This window comes from Dromiciops gliroides, chromosome 2 (assembly GCF_019393635.1).
Source record: "Dromiciops gliroides isolate mDroGli1 chromosome 2, mDroGli1.pri, whole genome shotgun sequence".
Classification (NCBI taxonomy): Eukaryota; Metazoa; Chordata; class Mammalia; order Microbiotheria; family Microbiotheriidae; genus Dromiciops; species Dromiciops gliroides.
Genome location: NC_057862.1, coordinates 30,603,336 through 30,622,753, shown reverse-complemented (window position 1 = coordinate 30,622,753; position 19,418 = coordinate 30,603,336). Strand labels below are relative to the sequence as shown.

The 19,418-nt window shown below is 40.5% G+C and overlaps 1 protein-coding gene across 1 annotated transcript in view; it reads left to right on the top strand.

Annotated features, from left to right (window-relative positions):
* Nucleotides 1-19,418, top strand: part of DNAJC12 (DnaJ heat shock protein family (Hsp40) member C12) — a 37,610-nt gene that overhangs the window by 6,557 nt on the left and 11,635 nt on the right. Inside the window, exon 3 of the mRNA XM_043981221.1 lies at nt 10,276-10,415. Within this exon, the coding sequence (XP_043837156.1) occupies nt 10,276-10,415 (140 nt within the window). The remainder of the gene's footprint in view (nt 1-10,275; nt 10,416-19,418) is intronic.

Sequence of the window (19,418 nt, the reverse complement as noted above, 5' to 3'; positions counted from 1 at the left end):
AGAGTTTGATTTCCTTTAGCATTGTCTGTGAGATGCCTCAATGGTCCTTATTTTTTCTCTTACCCTTCTACTGGACCAAGAGAAAAAAGAAGAACCAAATCCCTGTGATAAAGGTGCACAGTCAAACAAAACAAACTCTCCTAGGCTGAAAATATACATCTTATTCTGCGTCTTAAGTCCATCCCATCTCTATCAAGAGGCATAGCTTTATTTTATTTTATTTTCATTTAGAATTTTATTTTCCAAATTACATGTAAAAACAAATTTTGACATCAATTTTTAAAAACTTTGTGTTCCAACTTTTTTCCTCCCTCCCTCCCCACCCCCACCCCCAAGAACTCAAGCAATTCAATATAAGTTGTACATGAGTAGTCATGCAAAACATTTCCACATTAGCCAGGTTGTGAAAGAAAACAGACAGAAACAAAACTTTAGATTTAGGAACTATAAAAAAAAATTATACTTCCATTTGTTTCCAGATACTATCAGTTCTTTCTCTGTAGATGGATTGCAATTTTCATAAGTCCTTCAGAGTTATATTGGAGCAATGCATTGCTGAAGATAACCACGTCCTTCACAGCAGATCATCTTACACTATTGCTGTTCTCTTGTACACAGTACATTTCACTCTGCTTCAGTTCATGTAGGCCTTTCTAGGTTTTTCTTATACCATCCTGTTCATCATAATTTTTATATAGTACCTTAAACTTGACAAAGAATTTTCTTCACAATAGCCAAGTAAAGTACCATAAGTTTTGCCGTTATAATAAATCATCATAACTGTTTCCCTCCATCCTATTCCCTTCCCATGATATTTACTTTATTTCCTATCTTCTTTTACCCTATTCTGACTGCTCCCTCCCCCACTCTGCCCTCCCTTCTTTCACTCTTCCCTCCTTATCTCCTTTCCCTCCTTACTTTTCTGCAGGGTTAGATAGATTACTCCACCCAATTGAGTGTGTATGTTATTCCCTCCTTGAGCCAACTCTGATGAGATTAAGGTCTTTGAGCTAATTCTAATGTGTATAAGGCTTCCTTAATTCCCCACACGTCCCCCATCTCTCTCCCCACTCCATAAACCCTTTTTTGTTTCTTTCATGTGAAATTTCACCCCATTCTGCCACCCCTCTATTCCCTCCCCCAGTGTATTCCTATCCCCCCTCAATTTTACCCCAAAGATGTATTCATGGGGCGGCTAGGTAACATAGTGGACAAAGCACCCGCCTTGGACCCAGGAGGACTGGAGCCCAAATTCAGCCTTGGACACAAGACACTCATTAACCCCGACTGCCCCCCCCCAAAAAAAAGAGAAACAAAAAAATAAATGCTTTACAGGTATCATCCCTTCATAATAATTTCCCACCTGTTCTCTCTGTCTAAATTTATTCCTATCATCTGCCCTAATACTCAGAAGGCTTTTATGATTTAGACATATCATCTCCATGTAGGAATGTAAACAGTTTAACCTTTTAACATTTCTTTTTCCCGTATATTTTTTTATACTTCTCTAGGGTCTTGCACTTGAAAGTCAAATTTTCTACTCAGTTCAGGTCTTTTCATCAAGAATGCCTGAAAGTCCTCTTTTTCATTGAAGTTCCATTTTTTCCCCTGAAAGATTACTCAGTTTTGCTGGATAGGTGAATTTTGGTTATAAACCCAATTCTTTTGCCCTCTGGAATATCATATTCTGTACCCTCTGATCCTTTAATGTAGAAGCTGCTAGATCTTGTGCTATCCTGACTGGGGCTCCACGGTACTTGAATTCTTTATTTTTGCCAGCTTGCAATATTTACCCCTTGACCTGAGAGCTCTGGAATTTGGCTGTAATATTCCTGGGATTTTTCCTTTTGGGATCTCTTTCAGGAGGTGATCAGTGGATTCTTTCAATTTCTATTTTACCTTCTGCTCCTAGAATATCTTGGTTTTCAGGTAGTCCAATAATTTTCAAATTATCTCTCCTGGATCTATTTTCCAGGTCAGCAGTTTTTCCAAGAAGATATTTCACATTGCCATCTATTTTTTTATTCATTTGGGTTTGCTTTGTTGTGTCTTGGTTTCTCATAAAGTCACTAGCTTCCATTTGTTCAATCCTCATTCTTAGGGAATTATTTTCGTCAGAGAGCTTTTCCATTTGGTTTTTCAAGCTGTTGACTTTTTTCTCACGTCTTTCCTGCATCACCCTTATTTCTTCTTCCATTTTTTCCTCTACCTCTCTGACTTTATTTTCAAAGTCCTTTTTGAGCACCTCTATGGCCTGAGACCAATTCATACTTTTCTTGGAAACTTTAGATGTAGGGGCCCTGATGTTGTTATCTTCCTCTGAGGGTACACCTCGATCTTCCTTGTCACTAAAGAAGCTATCTGTGGTTTGCAATTTTCTCTGCCTGCTCATCCTGCCCATCTTTCACTTGACTTTTAACTCCTTCTTAGTGTGGGGTCCTGCTTCCAGGATATACTGTTCAGTGGGTCCCAGGTGTTATGATTTAATGAGGGGAAGTTTCTTCACTCACCTGCCCCTTTCTCTGGTCCATAGATAACCCCAGGCCAACTTGCCAATCAACCAGGCAGCAAAACTTTATGTGCCATGGTTGCTAGCTCAGATGAGCCTGCACAACTCTGCTACCTGGGCCTTCATCACTCAATGTTTCTTCCTGGTTCCTCACTGAGGTAGGACATCCAAATCCCCCCTTAGCTCCTGCATACACCACCATAGATTTCCCCCCCCCCCCAGCCAGCTGTTCAGCTCTCTCACCAGACCATGTGCTTAGTTCTAGAAGATGCTGGCACTGCAGCTGATTTGGAGGCTTGGGGGTAAGTTTCTCTGGTTCAGCTTGCCTGGGGCTGTATCTCTGTTGGTGTGATCACAGGGCTGGATCACTTCCAGCCCTGCTCTCCTTTCTGCCAAAATTCCAAGGTGTCTTTGGCTGGAAAATAATCTCAGTCATCTTTTTGTGGGTTTTTTTTTCTCTTTTTTTTTTAAATGTATAAGGTATTTTATTTTTTCCGTTACATGTAAAGATAGTTCTCAATTTTTGTTTATACAAGCTTTACAATTTCAGATTTTTCTCCCTCCCTCCCCCTCCCCCCCCCCCCCCCTCCCCCCCTCAGACAGCAGGTAATCTGATATAGGTTATATCTATATATCTCTATACATATAGATATAGATATAGATATATACACATAATAACATTAATCCTATTTCTGCATTAATCCTGTTACAAGAGAAAAAATCAGAGCAGTGATGCAAAACCTCAAAATAGAAAAAAAAAAACAACAGCACCCCAAACAAAAGAAATAGTATGGTTCAATCAGCATCTATACTCCACAGTTCTTTCTTTCTTTTTTTTTCTTGGATTTGGAGATCCTCTTCTATCATGAGTTCCCTGGAACTCTTCTGTACCATTGCATTGGTGAGAAGAATATAGTCCATCACAGTAGGTCAACACTCAATGTTGATGATACTGTGTACAGTGTTCTTCTGGTTCTGCTCATCTCACTCATCATTAGCTCATGTAAGACCCTCCAGGTTTCTCTGAACTCTTCCTGCTCATCATTTCTTACAGCACAATAGTATTTCATTGTATTCATATACCTTTTTGTGGGTTTTTCTGCTCCAAGAGTTGTTTTCTGGCTCTGTTTGGAGTTTTTTTGGAGTAATTGACCTCCTTTATTTTAAAGATGAAGACACAGCCCCCAAGTGGTACTTTGCCTTTCAGAGTCACTGTCCTCCCCCCCTGCACCACACTGTGTCTTAAATAAATGAAAACATTAATCACTTACTACCTACCAATACTATCTATTGTCTTGTTGTTAAGTCTTGTCCAACTCTTAGTGACCCTGTGAACCATATCATACCAGTATTGTCCATGGAGCTTTCTTGGCAAAGAGACTGAAGTGGTTTGCCATTTCTTTCTTCAGTAGATTAAGGCAAACAGAAATTAAGTGACTTGCCCAGGGTCACAAAGGTAGTAAATGTCTGAGGCTGGATTTGAACTCAGGTCTTCCTGATTCTAAGCCTAGTGCTCTATACAATAAGTCACCTAGCTGCCTCTATCTATTGTCTACCAATGTCTATTGTCTATTGTCTACCAATACTAATAGTAATAGAGGGAATAAATAAGAAGAGAAGTAGTTTGGCCTAGGGGATGATGAGCTGGCTTTAAAGCCAGACAGATATGGGTTTAATTCTCACCTCTGATATAAATATTATCTGTGTGACCCTGCTCCAGGTAATTCTCTTGGATTGTAAATCGTAGAGAAGGTGCCAAACTGCATTGGTGGAGGGAATTTCCTTATTAGGAATTCCCTCCACCAGTGAAAGCACAGGTCCACTTAATTTCTCTTAGTTTATTTCTCATTATTTCATCTTCTGTTCTTATTTACCAAGTTGTGTCTTGATATCTGGGGATACGAATACAAAAGTAGGACTGTTTCTTCAAAGAGCTTATGTTTTAGGAGGAGGATCCAATACACAGAAGGGAGTGATGATGGCCAGGGAAGGAGACTTTGATTTGGGAAGTCACAGAGATGGGCTTTGGAGCCATAGGGATTATAGGAAAATAGATTCCTAGTTGGAAGGGGCCTTGGAGCTCATCTCATCCAACTCCCTCATTTTACAAGTGAAGTAACTACCCCCCTACCCTGCCCAGGCTGGCAAAGTGATTTGCCCAAGATCACACAGCTGGTAAGTATCAGAAGTGGGATTTGAACCTATGTCCTCTGACTCCAGAGCTTGAGTTCTTTCCATGCTGTGTGTCCAGAGAATTCAACAGACACTTTTCCAAAGCAATGTTAATATTGGTTTGGTCACTGATTTCAGAGCAAGAGATGAAAAGTGGAGGGGTGGTGGTGATGGCGATGCAGTAGGGTAGAAGGCAAGGTCACCAGAGGGATGGCTGGTCAGCAAGATATAGTGGGCCATGTGTGTTTTCACTGTCTGACTCACCAGTCAGGACAGCATGTGTATATTCTTACCCAGGGTATGGTCTCAGGAGATTGAAAGGAAGCAGTAGAAGGGTGGATAGAAAGTAGATGTTTGGCATGGATGGTCAGAGGGTATTGAGGTAACCTCGTTTACTTCATGGTATTTGGGTATCTCCATTAGCAAATACTACTGGAAAATAATCTATTTACTCTCTGACAGTGGACTTAAGCAACTAGCAATTAGGTTAATGTCCTTGAATAGAAAAAATAATGCAAGAATAAATATTGAGAAGCACTTTCAAAACAAAACAGAGCAGATTTTTTTTTTTCAATGAAGCTTGACCTATGGCAGCATCTGTGTGGTTGTGGAAAACATCAGAGCATATCACAAATCTTTCCTGATCCTTGTCACTTCTGGTTGCCATGGAGACAGGCTTTATGCAATATTCCTTGTTCAATAGAACTGAGACTAAATAAATATTGCTTAAAGTGGGAGGATTTCCCTGTTCATATCTTCTCTTGCAGTATTAAATTAAATAGGTGACTTGGTCCATAAATGGAAATGATTCCTTACCTTAGAACTTAGAGAACCCACTCTGATATTTGGGGATGCTGTGAACTTGGCCCTCACAGGGGCCTTAGAAATTCCTGAGGCCAAACCCCTTACCTTACAGAGGAGGAATCTGAGCCCAGAGAAGGGAAAGGTCTTCTCCATATGTTTCCTAGGAGTTAGAACTAGAAGAGACCTCAGGGATCATACACTGACTTTTGGGTTTGCTTATTTCACTCTGTATTTTCCATGTTTCTCTGATTTCTGTATTTTTGTCATTTATTGTATAATGTTATTCCATTGCATTCACACTAAATCCATGATTTCATCTGTTAGAAAGTTTCCTCCAGAAATGTAGAAACAATGGTAGTATTGGTCTAGTTACAGTTCTCAGAATGGGAGGTGGAAAGATGATGGAGTTGGCTCCAGGGAAGGAGTCAGGGTGGAATATGGTCCCAGACAGTTAAGAACTGTCACCTAATTCCCTCCGAATATGGTGTAGTTTGGAGAGTGTAGTGCCTGCATTAACAGGACAGAAATGGACTCTATGAAAAGTCATTTAAGGAATTTTGCAATTTCCTGAAGACAATCCAGCCTGCTATCCCCTTTCTGTCCAACCCAAGAAACAAACAAAAAATTATATTCATATACCATGGGTCTTAAAAATTAATTTAAGAACGGTGAAAGACTTGACTATTCTCAACAATACAATGATCCAAGACAATCCCAAAGGACTATGGATGAAGCATACTATCAACCTCCAAAGAAAGAACTGATATTGATGGAATACAGACTGAAGCATGCTATTTTCACTTTCTTTCATTTTTTCTTTTATTCAAGTTTTTTTTTTTTTTGGTACAAAATAACTAGTATGGTAATGTTTTACATAATTGTACACGTATAACCTATATCTGACTGCTTGCCGCCTCAGGGAGCAGGGAGGGAAGGAAGGGAAAGAGGGATAAAAATTGGAACCCAAAACTATAAATAAAAATGTTTGTTACTTAAACATTAATTTAATTTTAAAAATTAGCAATTATATTTTCTCTTCCTCCCATCTCCTCTCCATACTGAGGGAAAAAACAAGAAAAATAAAATCCTTGTAACAAATATGAAACCAAGCGAAATAAATTCCCAAACTGGTTCTATCCAAAAATATTATGTCTCATTCTATATCTTGAGTCCATCCCTCTCTGTCAGGAGAGTGCCATAGTTTTATTTACCTATTTCCAAGTCAATGAACACTCACTTTATTTCTACATCTTTGCTACCACAAAGAATGCAGTAATCAGTTGTTGGCTATTGATTAGATATTTGTTTTTCTCTTTGATTTCTTTGAGGTTTATGCCCAGTAGTGGCATTTCTGGGTCACCAAGTAGAAATCATTTAGTCATTTTCCTTAGGTAATTCCAAATTTGTATCTAGAATGATTATGCCAATACATAGCACTACTAACAATATACCTGTCTTTCCACAGCCCCTCCAATGTTAATTCAGTGCCAGTATCCTTGTACATTTGTCATATCATAAAAGCTTCCTTAGAATAACAATTTTCTACATGCATTAACCTCTATCATGTCTTTATGGATTTACTTGTTGTTCAACTATTTCAGTCATAAAATGTTCAGTCATTTAGGGTTTTCTTGGCAACTTTATGGATTAAAGCAAAACAATTATTACTAATCTAACCTTGAAAATAGTCCATGACCAAAGGAGAGGCAGCTTGGTATAAGGGAAAGAGGGGATCTAAGTTGGAGTCTTGCCTCTGCTACTTGTCTGGCCTTGGACAAGTGACCTTATCTTCCCTGGGCTTTAGTTCACTCATTTGTCACCTCAGGCATTTGGATGATATAACCTCTAATATGTCTCTTTTAGCCCTAAATGTGTGTCCTTGATGTTACTCAATGGACTACTTGGATGTTTGCTCAGCCTTAAGTAGAGCCAATCTGCTCCTGGTCTGTGTGTATGCCACAGTGTATCCCAGGATCTGGATAGCTGGGACCCTCAGGTGGTTACACTTTGTTATATACATGTATGCCTTGTTTTGAGACCCATATATTGTGTTTGCTGAATATGACCAATTTCTTTCACTTGAAACCTTAAGCTAGGGCTGGCTAAGTGATGGTCCTGGAATCAGGAGGACCTTAGTTCCAATCCAGCCTCAGATACTTACTAGCTGTGTGACCCTAGGCAAGTCACTTACCTTCCATTGCCTAACACCCCCCCCAAACAAAAACAAACCCCCCCCCAAACCCCAAACTCTTAAGTTGACTACAACATCCACATTGCCATGCCTTACTAATCAACACAATTGAGCTTCTCAATGATTTTAACATGGCAAAAATGAGAAATGAAGCAGTGACAGAGACTTGCTCACATGGTGAAAACGGCAGAACGCCCCGTGAAGCCCATCGAGCCCTGCAGCAGAACAGAGGCTGAAGCTTTTGGTTTGATGGTCTCTTTCAAGACTTCTTTATGATTTGTTCCTGTGGCTGATTCATAGAACCCAATTTTCTGCAAATGGGAATGTTTATCTTACATGATTCATTTGCTTACTTCTCATATTGAAAGACATGCATCAGATGAAATTGGCTTTTATCTTGTACAGTGGGGAGGAAGTGAGAGAAAGGGGAGGACTGCTTCCCAGCAAAGATTATCTGTCCTTTGATCTTGGCTTATTAATGTTGCTTGGTGATCGACACAAATAGACGTTGGAACTCTCCTGCTGGAAAATCCAAATGATAACGTCTCCATCTCCTACCATTCGAAGGGGACTCACACACACCGGAAAACCTCTATAACCTCTGTGCCAGCTTGGTGACCATACACCCAACTCAACAAATGCTGATGAAGTGCCCACTGTGTGATCCCACGGCAGGGATTTTAAAATTGGGAATCCATTGATTCCCACCCTCCCTGGCAAAGGGGCCTGATTTCAGGGAGCCCATTAATTTGAATGGGGAAAAAATGACAGCTTTATTTTCACTAACCATGCCCCTCAATTATGGATATAGGCAATAAATATTATTCTGAAAAGGGGTCCACAGGCTTATATAAGCAGGTGACCAAAGGGGTCCAAAAACACAAATAAGGTTAAGAACCCAGGCTCTAAAGTACTCTGATATGTCCTGGAGAAGATACAGAGCTTAGAGAAGACACAGTGCCTGTCCTCATGGAGTTAACACATCGTTGTTGCTGTTGTTTATCCTTAATTCTTGAAGAGGACCATGACATTAGGGTGATGTCATGACTTGCACTCAGTTGGATTTACTCGAGGGAGGGCTGTGCAAGGTCACCAACCTCACTCTCTCTTCCCGAGCCTTCTGGGTCCAGTGGCAAGATATATATCAGGATGACTGGAGATAAGCCCAGATGTTTAAGGCAATTAGGGTTAAGTGACTTGCCCAAGGTCATACAGCTAGTAAGTGTCTGAGGTGAGATTTGAACACAGGTCCTCCTGACTCCAGGGCAAGTGCTTTTTCCACTGCTCCACCTAGCTGTGCCAGTTAACACACCAGTAGGGGGATGACAAACACATATGTATGTAGCATAACAGAGCTGGGCAGTCCTCCTACTCCTCCAAAGGGGCTACTAAGTCTGGACCCAAGTACATGTACTGGTTCTAGTCCTGGACACAGGGAGAGAGGTGAAGCTATTTAATAAAAGCTGGTTAATTAATTGGTCATTTCCCAAACTTGATATGCCAATTCCTAGGCAGCTTAATGGCATAGAGCAAGGCTTCTTTTTCTTTTTTTGGTGAGGCAATTGGGGTTAAGTGACTTGCCCAGGGTCACATAGCTAGTAAGTGTTAAGTGTCTGAGGCCGGATTTGAACTCAGGTACTCCTGACTCCAGGGCCAGTGCTCTATCTACTGCGCCATCTAACTGCCCCTAGAGCAAGGCTTCTTAAACTTTTTTCCACTTGTGACCCCTTTTGCTTGAGAAATTTTTATGTGACCCTGGGTATATTGGTATGTAAAACAGGTGTATATAACCTTTTACTGTTGCCAAATTTTTCGCAACCCCCACATTCAATTACATGAGATCCATAGTTTAAGAAGCTTTGGCATGAAGAATAGAATGTGGAATCAGGAAGACTTGAGTTCAAATCCAGCCTCAAAGGCTTACTAGATATTTGATCCTGGGCAACTTAACCTCTGTTTGCCTCAGTTTTCTCCATTGTAAAATGGACGTCATAATGACACCCATCTCTCAGGGATGTTGTAAGGATCAAACAAGATAATATTTGTAAAGTTTCCAGCACAGTTCCTGGCACAAAGTAGGCACTTAATAAATTCTTCTTCTGGTCCCCGCCCTTGCCTGGCGTTGTGCATTATTACTAACCACCTAAGGTATCACCTCCTATGTAAATTTTTCCTGATTCACCCCGCCTCCCCCAACCCCTGACTTTCCCTTTTCAATTTCCCTTGTATTTGCTAATCTATGCACATGCTATATCCCCCTGTAGAATATAAGCTCTATGAGGATAGGTACTGTTTTGGTTTTTGTCTAATGTTTAGTCAATCATCCATGAATTGAATTGGAGTCTCACCTGATTCATTTGTTCTCCACCCCCTCCTCCATTGCCATTTAGGAGCTGATCTAGCATTAGCTACCTAGAACAGAAGGGAATTCAGAGAACCCTATAAACCTACCCATAAATGAGGAGGTTAGTGGGCTGTCTACATGGGAACAGGCCCTTTCTGTGATATGTATTGGGTCCCAAGCATAGAAACACATTTTAGGGATTTAAAATAACTTCCCAAGAGAAAAGTGGTTTTTCATCCGCCTTTTCTTCCCCAGTGGAGAATTTCCAGAGGCTCCAGAAGGCCAAGGACATCCTGACCAATGAGGAGAGTCGGGATCGCTATGACTATTGGCGCAGAAGCAGGGTTCCTATCCCTTTCCACCAGTGGGAAGCTCTGAGTAACTCTGTCAAAACGGTAGGTTTCTCTCTTTGATGGCCATATGGAATGTGATGCTGAGCTCCACGGGAGAGTAGATCTTGGTCTTTCTTTAAAGGTCAATGGTGGGGGGCAGCTAGATGACGCAGTGGATAGAGCACCAGCCCTGGAATCAGGAGTACCTGAGTTCAAATCCGGCCTCAGACACTTAACACTTACTAGCTGTGTCACCCTGGGCAAGTCACTTAACCCCAGTTGCCTCACTAAAAAAAAAAAAGTGGGCAAGTGGATCTCGCTGTAAAATGCACCTCTATGCATTGTCTACTGGCTCATTGTCTACTGGATTTGGGACTTGGGGTGCAAGGTTTGAAACTTGGCTCTGCCACTTACTACCTGGATTACTTGAGGTTTTTAGGACCCCACTCCCATTGACTCCTAATCCGTGAACAGGATTATGGGATCCTACATCTTGAGCTAGAAAGGACCTTCGAGGTCATCTAATTCAATTTAATTCAAACTATTACTTTTCCACCTGGGGAAACTGGATCCTAGAGACTTACCCAAGGTCACGCAGACAGCACACAACACAACTTAAATTGAGCATAAAAAAATTGGCTAGCACAGAAATTGCCTTAGTAACTCAAGCTGTTAACAAGCTGTCAATATGTTTTGCCCATATGAAATGCATTTTTTGGGGGGGAGAAATAGGTGTGTATATATATAATATATATGTAAAATTATTCTATACATACTTCTATTTATCAGTTCTTTCTCTGGATACAGATAGCATGGCTCATATCCTTTTAAGAAAATTAAAAAAATATATTTCCTCCTCCTGATTCTCCCACCTGCACTGGAAACCGACAACATAAAACCCTTGTGACAAATATACATAGTCAAGCAAAACAAAAATGTGTGTCTAATCTGCATATTTAATTAATCACCACTGTATTAGGAGGTGGATAGCCTTCATCATCGGTTCTCTGTAATCATCACTAGTGATTGAATTTTTTTTGGGGGGGGGCAATGAGGGGTAAGTGACTTGCCCAAGGTCGCACAGCTAGTAAGTGTCAAGTGTCTGAGGTTGGATTTGAATTCAGGTCCTCCTGAATCCAGGGCTGATGCTTTATCCACTGCGCCACCTAGCTGCCCCCTCGTGATTGCTTTGATTAGAGTTCTTAAGGCTCTGAAAGTTGTTTGCTTTTACAATGTTATTACTGTATAAATTATTCTCCTTCTGCTCACTTCATTCTTCATCTGTTCATACAACTGCATGGGTTCATATAAGGTTTCTCTGAACCTCCCCATCGCCTTTATTATTTCTTAGGAGAGAGAGACAACATTGTTTTGTACTAATGGGAGAAACAACATGCATTTATAGAGGTACATAAAGGACACATGCAAAGGTAACCTTGTATGGGAAGGTACTGCTCTGGGTGGACCAGAAAGTGCCCCCTCTAAGTGTTACTTGGGCTGGGTCTTGATGGAAATCAGAGATTCCAAGAGATGGGGGTGTGGAGGGAGAACATTCTAGGGACAAAAAACAGAGCAAAGGCCCTGTGAGTCAGTTAACAAGCACTTATTAAGTGCCTACTGTCTGCCTTGGACTGTGTGGAGATATAAAAAAGGTAAAATATAGTCCCTGTTCTCAAGGAGCTGACAGTCTAATGGAGGAGATGGAAGATGCTCAGGGGCCTGGTGGCAAATATTTAACAATTATGCTTTCAGAACAAAAATGTATGCATGCCACACTTTTATGGGTTTTTTTTGCTTTGTTTTGTTTTTTGTTTTGTTTTTTTTGTGAGGCAATTGGGGTTAAGTGACTTGCCCAGGGTCACACAGCTAGTAAGTGTCAAAAGTGTCTGAGGCTGGATTTGAATTCAGGTACTCCTGAATCCAGGGCCAGTGCTCTATCCACTGCACAACCTAGCTGCCCCCACACTTTTATGTTTAATCTACATTATTATCACTTTCTTAAGTATAATAAATCCAACCCTGATTTGGAGTATTTGCTGATATCTAAGGCATAAGTGCTCACACTGAAATTTTTTCCCTACATTTCTTTATTTTATTTATTTCTTTATTTTAATTTTCAATTTATGGAATAAAACAAGCATTTCTAAAACATAGTATAACAAAAAAGATGCTTGCATATGAAACTGCAAATCTATTTCCCCCCTTTTATTTTCTTCCCTACCCCAGGGCTACTATTAGACACAACTAAGTGTATATATCTGAAAATTATCCTGCATGTACTTCTATTTATCATTTCTTTCTCTGGATGCAGATAGTGTCTTTCTTCATTTGTTCTTAATAGTTAATTCGGGTATTTATAATAGTCAAATTACTTACTTGCCCAAAGATATTTGTAAAACAGTACTGTGTACAATGTTCTCTTGGTTCTGTTCTCACACTGAAAATTTACCAATTGGTTCACTTGCACTCTACTGGCTCCAGGCTCACTATCTTCCTCTCCATGGAATATCATGTGTTCTGAACAGCAATTAGGCCAGCATGATGGCCATTTAGCACATGTAGAGAAGAGTGATGAGCATGAAGATTGGTGAGATAGGGCAGGAATTCCTATTCCATCCTAGGAGTAATAGAGAACCACTGGAGTTTGAGTAGAGATTTGTGGTTCAGATAAGAACCTTACCTGAGCTGCTTCTTGTGCCTTGTGCCCCAGAATTAATTGGGTAGACCAGAAGGTTAGTGGGGACATCCAGCTATACCCTGAGTCTATTGTGGGAGGAGACTGGCCAGAAATAGGTGTCAGGATTTTTATCCTTTAACATGTCACTCTAGGTTTATATACAGCACTCAATCCTGCTTAATTATTAATGGAGTGGGAGCAGCTAGGTGGCGCAGTGGACAGAGCACCGGCCCTGGAATCAGGAGTACCTGAGTTCAAATCCAGCCTCAGACACTTAACACTTACTAGCTGTGTGACCCTGGGCAAGTAGCTTAACCCCAATTGCCTCACTAAAAAAACAAAACAAAACAAAAATTATTAATGGAGTGACAGCTCAACCATCTATATGCAGTCCCATGGGAGCATTTCTAGACATAAATAATGTATTCTGCACATAGTACTGACTCTGAATCTTCCATTCACTTATTTTTACTGCAAGATTCATCCTTTGATAGAGATTATGACCTTAGGCCAAGTCCACAAGGCTGGTGTCATACAAAGTTCAGAGTACAGATATATAGTTGTTGATCTACTGAGAAATGGTTCTGAGAGTTCAGTGTAGCAGTTGGTGATTGCTAGAGGGGTGTGTGTGTGTGTGTGTGTGTGTGTGTGTGTGTGTGTGTGCGCGCGCGCATGTGTATTCTCCAGAGTAGCAATAAAGTCCTCTTACCTTGAAGACTTGTTTAGCCCTTGACTTTTTCCAATACTGATGCTGCCCCAAGACCACTGGAGGAAGGGAAGGTGACTGAATAGAAGCCAAGGGACTTGTGATATGAACTTTCTTAAGTGTTGTTTTTCCTTTCTAGCACTAATGTATTTTGCCAAACAGAAGAATAATGGCAGTTAATTTGCTTTTAATTTTTTTCATATAATATCAATTATTTACATTTTATTTTAATTATATCTCTTCAATTTAAATAATTTACTCTTAAAGGTCTGCTATACTTTAAAATGCTTTTCTTTCAATGTGGGGGTCAAAATTATTTTCAGAAGAACACATTTCAAATTTTATAATAAAAGTCCATAGGAAAATAGCATTTGCTATAGCAAAATCAACCTTATATGAAAAATTTAAGCTCACTTATTTGTATATTCTCTAAAGCAAAGCTTACTGATACTGCTTTGGCATGGGGTAATATCATGGATAGAACCTTGGACTTGGAGTTAGAAAGGCTTGTATGTGAATTTCCTCTCTGGCTCTTTTGGGGCAATGAGGGTTAAGTGACTGGCCTAGGGTCACACAGCTAGTAAGTGTCAGGTGTCTAAGATCAGATTTGAAATCAGGTCCTCCTGAATCCAGGGGCAGTGCTTTATCCACTGTGCCACCTGGCTGCCCCCATTGCTGGCTCTTTCTAGATGTGGACCTTGGTTGAATTATGCCACTTTTGTGGGCCTTATTTAGCTCCTTAATCTGAAAAATGAGGGGATTGGACCTGATGTCTTTTAAGGTCCCTTCCTGCTCTAAATCTATGATCTTTAAAGTTTTATTTATTATCATCATCATCATCTTTCCATTAAAAAATCCCAACAGTCCTATATCCATGAACCAGAAGTCTGTGAGTACATGGCATAAGGGACAAAGGAAGCAGTTCAGCCATGTCACCCCCATATTCAGCAAACTACAGTGACTCCTTAGCACCTCCAGGATCAAATACAGACCCCTCTGTTTGTTGTTGAAAGCCCCTCATAACCTAGCTGCCTCCTGTCTCCCCCCCCCCCATTTCAAGTCTTCTTACATTTTACTCCCTACATGTACCCTTTGATCCAGTGAAAGGCCTCCTGGCTGTTTCACACCTTCCCCTTGTTAATGATTTCTTATTTCTCTTGTTTTTACATACTTGTTTCTTTGATGTTCCCTCCTCCCCTCCCCCTAGATTGTGAGCTCCTTGCAGGCAGGGTCTTTTGTCTCTTTTTGAATCCACAGCACTTAGCACAGTGCCTGCACAATACAGACACATAGCAGGCACTTCATAAATGTTGATTGAGTGCAATAAAAAAAAAACATAAAATAGGGAATGCAAAGTTTTTTCTTTCTCTAGTGATTGAAATGATTTTTTTCTTTCAAGTTAAATATCAGTGCAGTGACAGTTGTTTCTTTAAGGAAGGTACAACATTTGTGTTGGCTTCCTCAAAGGGATACTCGATATCTATACAAATAACCAAGAGTAAATCTGTTTTATTGTAGCTCGACTTATACACTTAGAAATAAACGCCAGCTGTCTCTCTCCATCCGGACTTGTTGGATGACATTTAGGAGGGGGAGGGGGAGTGGGGGAGGGGGAACAATTCTAAGCACAGATAAATTAAATATGGCTCTGCCTGCTCTCTCTGACCACCTTCCAGCCTCTTATGTGTGATAATGTACCTTCTGTCCTTTAATAACTCTCCTTACTAAAATCAAGTTCAAATTCCTGAGTCGAATAAATAATGTTACCTTCTTTGATTTATAGTTCATTTTTCGCTGATTTCTGACATTGACTTCCTTTACAGAAAATGCTGATTTAGTTGTGGATTTTTTAATTTATTTTTTGATCAGTTCTCCTTCAGAAACTCACTACTAATTTATGGATCTTTTACATTCTACATTTGTAATCTCAAGATATCTCCTATCCCCAAATCCCCAAATAAACAAAAAACCATCAAACCAAAAGCAAAGTTTTTGTTCAACCATGAGTCTCCCTAGGTCTTCTGCTAATTAGTCTTGTATCTTTCTGGTGGAATGCTTTGTTTTATTGGCAAAGTTAAGATGGACCGCTTAGTTGTTGTTCTACTGCTGGTTGACATTTACTGATGGTCCAGACACGTTGAAACACTGTTCTTTGTGCAGCACCATCTTTCCATTCGAAAGTCTTCTGGGTGGCCAGTCTTTGTTGTTTCTTGCTCTCTTATTTTCATGGACTTTCTGTCCTCTGGCTTGTGATTATATCACATTGTGTAATCTGACGTGTTTGAAGTCCTACTCCTAGTTTATTTCTTCTGTTCAAATAAATGAGGAAACTAAATGTCATGTGGATTCGGATACATTATGCCCAAGTTACGTGGGCTCCAGAGTTTGTTATTATTGTGGTTGCATTAGGTAGGCAGGGTTTGTGTACATAGTGTGTGGGGATGATAGTGTCATATCACTTTTACTTTCCCCATAGCTCTCGGATGCCAAATACAACAGATATTTTCTGAGAGCAATTCACTCTGGCCCTCAATTTCCTCATCTCTCACAGATTTAGAGCTGAAAGGAATCTTAGAGATCATGTTTCACAGAATGTGACAGTTGGAAAGGACCTCAGTCTCCATCCACCCCAACCCATAGAAGAAAGCAATTTCCACTGTGACATTCTGGACAAGTAACTGTCCAGCCTCTGCTGAAGACCTCCAAGGAAGAAGAACCCACCTCTTCTTTAGACCTTCCATTCCACCTCTGGGCAGCTCTAATTGTTAGGAGATTTCTCCTGCCATTCTGTCTAATTTGAATTCTTTACAACTTCCTCTGTGGCTCCTGGTACTGTCCTTTGGGGCCACACAGAAAAAGGCTAATCTCTCTTCCACATGACATACTCTTCTGGGCCTCTGTTTGTCCTTGGGGAAAATAATGAGACTGGACTATCTTCAAGCATGACATGTTTTTCAAGTGCTTGAAGATAGTCCAGTCTCATTATTTTTCAGACAGGCAAACTGAGGCCCAGAAGAGTAAAGGGACTTGTTTAGGGTCATACAAGGAGTGACAGAGCCAGTATTTGAACCAGGCTTTCTGATTCCTCCAGCCTGGCACTCTTCCACCTATATATTCCATATCTATATCCTCCCCACATATACATATGTACTATAAAGAACTAATTGTGATTTGAGGTTTCTATGACCCCATCTTTGGCTAAAATTAGAAGCCCCTTGGCACGCCCCAGGGACAGAGCTGCAGCTCACGTCATCACCACACACTGATGCCTACATGGGCCTGGCCAAATTATAATGACTAGAAGCCCAGTGAGGGCAGCCACGTGACTGTCAATCAGGGCTGCCAGCCAATTAGCTTGCGGCTGTATACTGACGGCCTGGGGTTTTCTGGGAAGGAGAAGGGAGAAGATTCTCCATTCTGGCAGGTAAGAGGGAGAGAGATGGGGCGCAGCCATTTTGCTCTTTGGGAACAGCTGAGTCCAGTTGGTGTGATTCCAGGTCATATTGTTTTCCTTCCCCTATTCCCTTTTCCCCTTGTCCCTAGTTCTAGTAATCTTACTTATGTTTTAAATTCGTTCTTGTTAATAAACCCCGTTTTGGTTTTTTTGAAAGAGGCTGTTACTTTCCTTCCTTACCCCAATATTATGGTGAGCCGCCTAACACTTCCCAATTAAAATTTGGCACTTATAATACACACACACATATACATATATACATATGTGTGTGAATGGGCTGGATTTGGCGTCAGTTATCAGAGGCTCTGGGCTCAAATCCTGCCTCTGCCAGTTACTTTTTACGTGACTATGGATGCCCCTTAAACTCTTTGGGCCTCAGTTTCCTTATCTGTAAAATGAGGAGCTTAGACTATATGATTCTAAGGTCCCTTTAGGCTCTAAATCTATGATCCAGTGACAGTGAATTCATAAACTGCACAGAATTTTAAAAATAATACCCTTCAAAGGGTTAATAAGCTCCTGGTTTTGATATTCAATGTCTTTATATCTGGGCAGCTGTTCCATCAAATGTGCTACTACCCTATGAGTTTGATTGGTTGGCTGTCCAGATCTTCCCCAGTCTCTTCCTGTTTGCTGTATTTCCTCTTCACTGCTATTACCATGAGCTTTTATTGCTTTTCATTGAATAGGCGTGAGTCATCCTACTAAGGACAGTTCCTTTGTCACTTGTGTGTGCCCTGAATGACAAATACACTCAGGTGTCTGGGGGAAGATCTCCATGAATTTAAAAATGAATTACTTGCAGAAGGTCTAATTGTATTTGATCAAACCTCATTCTTCATTTCCTTAAAATGGAGAAGAGGATCCCTTTTTTCTTTCTTCCACTGAGGGTGACTTGGGGGGAAAAAATCAGTCAAGGGACACATTCATAAAAAGCAACTGAATTTATCATTTTAAAAAAATTGTAGCAAGAGAAATATAAGACTCATAGGATCATAGATTTAAAGGGACCTTAGAGTTCATCTAATACCCACTCTGTACTCCCCACAGATGGGGATACTGAGACCCAAGGAGAGGAAGTGACTTGATCAAAGTTAGCACCAGACAGATTCCTCGACCCCCAGTCTAGCACTCATTCCTTTTTGCTTAGAATCACTCTTCTACTCAACAACTTTTCGTGGCTCCTATTGCCTATCAAATAAGTCAATATACTTCTGACTTTTAACATTCAAGGCCCACCACAGTTTGGCTTGGGTGTACCTATTCACCTTTCTTCTCTATTACTACCCTTTATATATTCTGAATTCAAGGCAAAATGACCCCATCTTATCTTCTGTCTTGGTGCCAATTCTCATGCCTTCTCTCTTTTATTCCTGCCTGTTGAAGTCTTTTACTTTTTTAGATATCACTTCCTACACAAAGTCTGTCCTAATCCTCTGACCCCAGTTCTAACCTCTAGGTGGAAGCAAGCTGTCCCTCTTCAGATATCTCAATGCATCTTGCTTGTACCTCTCCTTGACCCTTATCTCACTCTCCCTTATTTTATTGTTACTGTGTGCTTGTACTTCCCTCCATCCTTGAGAGCAGGGCTGCTCTCCTGGGTCTGTGTAAGCCCAGCACTAGCACAATGCTTTGATGAATAAATGTTTGTTTGTTGCATTGCATTTCATTGAATCAAAGCCCATCAGGGACAAAGGATTCAGTGGTAAGAGTAATATGACACATGGCCTAATAATGATGGTTATAAAGAAAGTTGCCATTTACATAGATCTAGCATTTTACCAAATGCTAGAAAACCATTGTTAATTATTGAAAGAGCCTATCTTGAGGCCTTTTGTTTCCACAATCAGTCATTTTTAGTCTTATTTTCTTCACAATTTCCATCTTCCCCAGGGCCGGGAGCCTTCCCTTGTAACAAAGAAATATAGTTAAGCAAAACCAACACGGGGCATATCTGATAGGAGAGTGGAAGGGGAAGAAAATAAGCATTTATAATGGTGCCTACTATGCTCTATCCACGGTGCTAAATGCTTTTTACAAATAATATATTGTTTGAGTCTCACAACAACCCTGCAAGATAGATTCTATTATTATTCTCATTTTATAGTTGAGGAAACTGAGGCAAAAAGAGGTTAAGTGACTTGCCCAAAGTCACACAGCTAATAAAGTCAACTAATAAGTCACTGGCTGGATTTGAACTCAGGGAGGTGGTTGTGAGAATCAAATGAA